General features: G+C 38.8%; 1 protein-coding gene across 1 annotated transcript; it reads left to right on the top strand.

Annotated features, from left to right (window-relative positions):
- The first annotated feature begins 264 nt into the window (after positions 1-264).
- Positions 265-5,335, top strand: LOC106593448 (uncharacterized). Its single transcript, XM_082967387.1, has 3 exons — positions 265-389; positions 1,425-1,838; positions 4,124-5,335. Exons 2-3 carry the CDS (start codon positions 1,448-1,450, stop codon positions 4,936-4,938), a joined length of 1,206 nt encoding a protein of 401 aa, XP_082823513.1. The 5' UTR covers positions 265-389; positions 1,425-1,447; the 3' UTR covers positions 4,939-5,335.
- Positions 5,336-7,598: the final 2,263 nt, after the last annotated feature.

The following is a 7,598-nucleotide window of genomic DNA, read 5'->3' as shown; positions in this document are numbered from 1 at the left end:
AAGAAGGTTGCAGTGGCTTTCCAGTAGGTCTCCTATGTGGAGTCAGTGCACGTTGTTGAAGGAGATAGTGGAAATGAGGAGGAATTGGCAGTGGATTACACCGTAGCCAGCTGAAAATGTAATTCACCTGTTGAGAGATCTTGAAACACTGATCTTAAAGAAGGTGGATTATGTTGCTTTCACTGCGCAGGTGTTACATTTGCCAAACTAACAAGAAGTTCCGTTTTCACCCCATCCTGCAGGTGGCGGAAATACACAATTGTTTCATATATTCCGCCCTTAAAGAAGAGGAACGCATCCGGAAGAGTACATCCTTGTTTTTTAACCTTAACGTGTTCTTACTCAGTCAAACAACTGTCGATAAAGACTTTTAGCCACAACGTTCGAAGGTGAGTTTGTGATATGTTGAACTAATTATGAGCGTGCCTAAAGCATGACTTCCATTGACAATCGTCGGTGATAGAGCAAATGGTGTAATAACGGGTACCGAGGGCCAATAACGTAGCTATCTACTGTTAGCGTTAGCTACCTAGCTTGTTTTCTTACTAGTAGGCTGGACACATGACATTAAAGTTAATTGAAGTTACTTAAGAACTGTGAACACTTTGGAGAGGTATGTGTCCACTTGGAGACTCCAGTTAGTCCTTTCACTCAAACCCTTATTATTTTTTTGGTCTTATGTTGCACCTACATATTACAGGAATATTCTTATCATGTTACTGAATGTATCCAGAGTATTTTCAGATTTTGTTATCAACAAATGTGTCAAAATAAATGTAAAATGCACATACAATCAACAGTGTAATGTTTGGATATAGTCTTGTCAGGTCAACTGTTGTGTCCTCAATTTAAGTCTAATCATTTAAGTCTAATCATTTTACCATAATCTCCAAAGTGTTCCCTTTCAGTTGCTACCATGCATATGCATTTAATATGCTGTTAATATTTTTTTATGTAAGAAACATTTCAGTTTAGCCCTATCAATATAGGCCAATTCCCACAAGTGTAAAGGGTTAAAAACTGATTTAGAGAGTGAAAAACGGAAACCTGGAAAAACAAAATGGAATTTTGGAAAAACAAAACCTGGAACCAAATTTAAACCTATTTTTATTATTATTTTTTTTTTAAAATTTTATTTATTTTTAATAGGGCTCTACAAGTAGCAGTCCTGTAGGAGTGCCATGATCGTTTACAACACTTTTGAATGAACAAAAATATAAAACGAAATACTGAGGAGGGAGAAGGGGGGTGCTGAGCTATATTTCTATCTGTAATAAAGCCCTTTTGTGGGGAAAACTCATTCTGATTGGCTAGGCCTGACATTGAAATTGTTGCGTTTTATATTTTTGTTCAGTGTAGTTTCAGCTAGCTATGTGCAACTCACCCTCCACTGTATCTACCTCTTATGACTAAACCACCTACAGATCCACCTACCTACTAACCTGCCATGGCTGAACCCAAGTCCATGGAGTCCCCAGGTTCTGGCTGTGGCCTTCCAGCCCAGAGAAGTTCACAGCAGGGTCCAGAGATGGTGTCAGTGAAGCTGGAAGACTGCAGTCAAACACTGGAACTCAATGTGATTGTCAAAGAGGAAGAAGAGGAGACAGAAATCCAAGAAGAGGTGGAGGAGAGAGCAGTCAAAGAAGAAGTGGAGGAAAGAGCAGTCAAAGAAGAAGAGGTGGAGGAAAGAGCAGTCAAAGAAGAAGAGGTGGAGGAAAGAGCAGTCAAAGAAGAAGAGGTGGAGGAAAGAGCAGTCAAAGAAGAAGAGGTGGAGAACAGGGAAGTGTCTGCTCCAGATCTAGAGGAAGAGGAGGAAGTAGATAGTATCACTGACCCAGGTAAGTTCAGGTGTGGAGTACGGAGAGAGGTTGGTGGCCACGGGATTCTAAAACCTATTATTGTGCTTCTACTTGTATCCACAAGTATTTTAAAGCCCCCTTCAATGCTCTGTTTCTGATTCTAAAGGCCTTTTCACACCAACTGCGTTACATATTCTGGAAAAATATGGATTCTGATTTTGACACACAAAACCATCAGAGTTGGGGTCAATTCAGGAATCGCACTGAAATTCCAATTCTCTTCAATGCTTTTCCATGAGGAGATGTTGGAATTGGAATTAGAATTTGGTTTACTTTCTGAATTAAAACGGAATTGACCCCAAACCTTAAAACCATTTACAATTCTGATGCGTTTTTCCCCACACTTTAATTAAATATTTGTTCAACGTCACAAACGCTGCTGCAGAGAGGAAGGACTGTGTAATGAGAGAAATAATATTGTAGTGGGGCAATTCCACCATAACAAAATTGTCCTGAGACTTTTCACTTAAAATATATGCCAAACAAAAACCATTGATTTTCAAGAGTTAACAAACCATACAACTCTATGCACAAGGACTACTTTTAACAATTTCCTCTGAATATTTTTACAAAGATGCATTTATTGGAAGAACTGTGCAGATGCAAAGTTTGGAAAAAGTTTGCGTCCACATTTTCCCAAAACTCTTAAATATCTGCTCTGAATTTAGATTCAACAATATCTGTAGAAATCACCGAAACATCATCACTGCATGGACTGCTTCACTAGTCTCAGCTATGACATGACACATTGACTTTGAAAAAAATCTATTATGGTTATTGAAGGGGATTTACACCCGGTAATGGAATTGTGGTAACGGAATTTCATCATGGATTTGTGATCTGTACTACACAGAAATGATGGAGATCATTTGGATATGAATGTCATTCTCTTCATGGTGATGTACCCTAAATACGTACACAAAGGTATAAATATGCAATATCCTACTTTGGGCATTATTCTACACTGGCTAGCTATTATTTTAATGAGCTCTGCCTCCAAACAACCAAATTTGGTTGGTCCGGTCTGGACCAAATCTGAACGAATCATAAACGTCTACTGTACTTAACTCTATTGTACTGAACTATACTCTACTGTGCTGTGTGAACCCAATTGTGTTTTGTGACTACTATGATTATCCATCCAAATTGTAGCCAATTTACAATTACGTTACCGATTTTTCCTAAATTCTGTTACTGATTTTGGTAATTTCGAGTTCTAAACACTTTACTGATATCAATTTTCTTTGAATCATTAAAACACAAATTTAATTGATAGTTCTACCTTTACTTGTTATTTCTGTGAACTTTCATTATCCTCATGAGGGAGAGAAATTTGACAATGTCTTCAAGATATGTGGGTTTCTGGTAACAGAATTACAAGACACAAGGCAATGTTTCTTAAACTTATGGAAGGCCGGGAAGTTGATCCTAATCTAAATAGAAGTGCTAATATTAGTTGGCGTCTTTACTTCATTATTGTGTTCTGATGTGTTTCTGATGCTGTAAGACTTTTTCTAGTAAATGTTTTCTAAGACCTCTTTACCATCTGTTTGAACAGAAATCAAAGTCTTTGCTTATTTCACATTTTTAGGATGGAAAATGTTTAAAAATGTATATATGCCTTAATTTCTTAAATATAGACCACTTTTCATTTGACATCTAATTTCACATGCTCCTATGAACTTCACATGTTGGTGTTCATGGGTCCTTTTACATGGAAATGACCTGGTGCTCATGGGTCCGTTTACATGGGAATGACCTGGTGCTCATGGATCCGTTTACATGGGAATGACCTGGTGCTCATGGATCCGTTTACATGGAAATGACCTGGTGCTCATGGGTCCGTTTACATGGGAATGACCTGGTGCTCATGGATCCGTTTACATGGGAATGACCTGGTGCTCATGGGTCCGTTTACATGGGAATGACCTGGTGCTCATGGGTCCTTTTACATGGGAATGACCTGGTGCTCATGGGTCCTTTTACATGGGAATGACCTGGTGCTCATGGGTCCTTTTACATGGGAATGACCTGGTGCTCATGGGTCCTTTTACATGGAAATGACCTGGTGCTCATGGATCCGTTTACATGGGAATGACCTGGTGCTCATGGGTCCGAATAAATTATTGATATTTTGCAATTGGTGTGAAAGGCATCATAAACATGACATGCTCGTATTTTTCTTTTTGGTCTGAATTATTTGGACAAAAAATGGACTTGGTGAGAAAAAGGCCTTAACCCCATATCTGTTCATATTCCCACAGGAGAGAGCTCCAACCCAGGTTCAGACAGTGAGCCCAGTTCCACAGCATCAGGAAACCATAAACAACACAGACAGAGGACCTCAAGACCGAAACATCATCACTGCATGGACTGCTTCACTAGTTTCTATGAGCCACAGGAGTTGAGAAAGCACACTTGTAGGCCCCGCTCCTGCTCAGATTGCAGAGGCAGTTTTATTTGTCCAACTCACCTCAAATCAAAACCGACAAAAAAAAGAAAGACGCACCCATGTGGGCAATGTGGAAAGAGTTTTCAGACCCCAAGCAAACTAAAAATACACCAGCGAACTCACACGGGGGAGCAACCTTTCCATTGCTCTGTTTGTGGGAAGAGTTTTTCTCTTTCACAGAACTTAAATCGACACCAAATAACTCACACAGGAAAGAAGCCTTTCCTCTGCTCTCAGTGTGGGAAGAGTTTCAGTCATTCATCAACTCTGAAGACACACCAGCTAATTCATACAGGAGAGAAGCATCACCACTGCTCTCAGTGTGGGAAGGGTTTTAGTCGGGCAGGAGACCTAACGAGACACCAGTTTACTCACACAGGAAATAAGCTTTTCCACTGCTCTCAGTGTGGGAATGGTTTCAGTCGAGTAGCAGCCCTGAAGGTACACCAGCAAACTCACACCGGAGAGAAGCCTTACCACTGCTCTGTTTGTGGGATGAGTTTTTCCCTTTTACAAACCCTAAATAGACACCAGCTTACGCACACAAGAGAGAAGCCTAATCACTGCTCTGAGTATGGGAAAGGTTTCGGTCACTCATCAAATCTGACGACATACCTGTTAAAGTGAGTTCTGCTGCATTTTATTATGGGAATAGGACTTGCCCCCCAAATAGGACAGGGGTTATGGCATTAACGTCCACACAACTTGTCTCTGGTCATCTGAATCACTGCTCAGCATTTACCTAACCTATTGTTTTACCACTTCAACCCTGGGTAACATCTTATAAACCTTGAGTATCATGTAATAAACACTGGATGTCTGTTAATAAATGATGGTAATCATGGGTATAATAGGTAGATATTTGTGAAGGAAGAATGGGTGACAACCTTTTAACTTGGGTGTCATGTTATAAACACTGTAGCTATATTATGAAATAAAAATGTTAGTGGTGAAATTAGAGGATTCTAAGTCATGTTTTGGAGTTTGAGTATTGTATATTAAAATAATGCTCATGGGTCACCTTGACATTATGGGGTATTGTGTGTAGATTGATGAGGAAAATAAAACGTTTAATTCATTTTAGAATAAGGCTGTAACAAAATGTGGAAAAAGTCAAGGGATCTGAATACTTTCTGAATGCACTGTACAGTGGTATTTGGGCTTCATTTTTCAAGATTTTGTTTCAATCACATGATTTTTGTAAAAGTTATGCAGTCGACATGTAATCAGTCGCAAGTCTGACACATTTTATAACCATAATGCAACACACTTTGAAAGGTGCTGACCAAGGATGACTTGGACAAAAGGGATCTGCTTGATCTTACCTAGTGACTTGAGTAAGTAACGTGTGCACGTGCATGCAATTTGAATGCATTTCAATGAATGGCAATGTAGCTGCTGCATATGGCAATCGGCAACATCAAAACTATGAAATAACACATGGAATCATGTAGTAACCAAAAAAGTGTTGAACTGAGGGGCTCCCGAGTGGTGCAGCGGTCTAAGGCACTGCATCGCAGTGCAAGAGGCGTCACTACAGTCCCTGGTTCGAATCCAGGCTGAATCACATCCGGCCGTGATTGGGAGTACCATAGGGCGGAGCACAATTGGCCCAGCGTCGTCCAGGTTTGGCCGGGGTAGGTTTTTTTAAAAGAATTTGTTCTTAACTGACTTGCCAAGTTAAATAAAAAAATATCAACAGATCAGAATATATTTTCTATTTGAGATTCTTCAGAGTAGCCACCCTTTGCCTTGATGACAGCTTTGCACACTCTTGGCTTTCCCTTAACCAGCTTCATGAGCTAGTCAAAGGTCAGTCAATCTGGAAAATTTCAAGAACTTTGAAACCCTCCATATTCTTCTCTCCATTTGACCAAGAGACTTGAAACTTTGTATGAATGTTTCTTTCCTCATGCTGAACACATTTACCTCAAGGACCCACAAGGATTGTCAGGATAGATTTTCCTCTATCTTGGACATTTCTGAAAACATTTTGAAAAACTTCTCATGAACCATAAGTCCAAATAACACCCAAACCATTAACTTAGTTTGAGAAAAGCTAAGGGATTGGTTAAGAGATGACTGAGATATTGATAAATCAGATTTTACTTGTCGATTTAAATCCTTTGTAAATCCTTTCTAAATCCACTCCACAATGGCCATAATGGGAACTTGAAACTTTTTAGGGTCATTAAAGCCATTGATGACCCTAAAAATACCAGCTGGTTGAGAGAATGCTAAGAGTGCGCAAGCTGTCATTAAGGTAAAGGGTGGCTACTTTACAGAATCTAAAATATACAATATATTTGGATTTAGTTAACATGTTTTGGGTTACTTCATGATTCCATATGTTATTTCATATATTATGTCTTCACGATTTTGTCCAAACGTTTGACCTTACTGTGTGAAGGAAGAGCAGGCAACAAGGGCTCAGCATATGAAAAACCTGTTTTAAAGAAATACATTATACACAGCATATGTGGGAACTCCAAGATTCTTGGAAAAGCATTCCTCTTGTAGCCATTATGATGAACATTTTTAGGGTCATCAAAGCCACTATGATGAACATTTTTAGGGTCATCAAAGCCACTATGATGAACATTGTTAAAGTTTGGCATTGATACCTTAAGCAATTAAGGAAACCATTAACAATTCACTTTGACTATGTAATGCTAATAATTAAAATAATAATAAAAAATATTATTCTCATGGACTAAAAGTTCACTCCAAATGTGGTCTTTGGACTAATCACAACAGTCCCTAAAGAGTTTGAGAAAACAACATTTATGCATTCAAATATGGCCACACTAAATGCTAAAAATACTTCACAAATCTTCTCATGAACCATAGAACCAAATGACACCAAATATGGAATGTATATCCATGGTACACGTCTTAACTTAGTTTGAGAAAAGTTTAGGGATTGGTCAAAAAATGGCTCAGTTAGTTTGATTCTACGTTTCCATTTAGACCTCTGTAAATCCACTGTCAACTTGTCATTGCTATCATGGACGTCCCTAAAATGAACCTCACTGAATTTGCTATTGATATCAACAAGGTTTATTCCATCTAAACGTGAATCGATTCTCAATTACGATATGGTTCTAGAAACATAATTCCCTCTACTTTCATATCACATCAAAATAATTTCAGAGTTGTAAAATATACACTTACTGTACGCTGTAACCGGCTTTATCACAGTTGTAGCAGAGAGTATTTTTCACTTAAAACACTTTCTGCCGTCCTTCCTTCCGTTACACACAGGTGTTTGGAGCATGCTAGTTAGG

Source organism: Salmo salar, chromosome 02 (genome assembly GCF_965601325.2).
Source record: "Salmo salar chromosome 02, fSalSal1, whole genome shotgun sequence".
Classification (NCBI taxonomy): domain Eukaryota; kingdom Metazoa; phylum Chordata; class Actinopteri; order Salmoniformes; family Salmonidae; genus Salmo; species Salmo salar.
The sequence above is the reverse complement of the archived record's forward strand: the minus strand, read 5'-3'. Positions and strand labels throughout refer to the sequence as shown.

Excerpts from the sequence above, each read along its gene's own strand:
- LOC106593448 (XM_082967387.1), top strand. The coding sequence starts at position 1,448 with ATGGCTGAACCCAAGTCCATGGAGTCCCCAGGTTCTGGCTGTGGCCTT. Across the intron at positions 1,839-4,123 it reads AGATAGTATCACTGACCCAG|GAGAGAGCTCCAACCCAGGT; the intron begins GTAAGTTCAGGT and ends ATATTCCCACAG.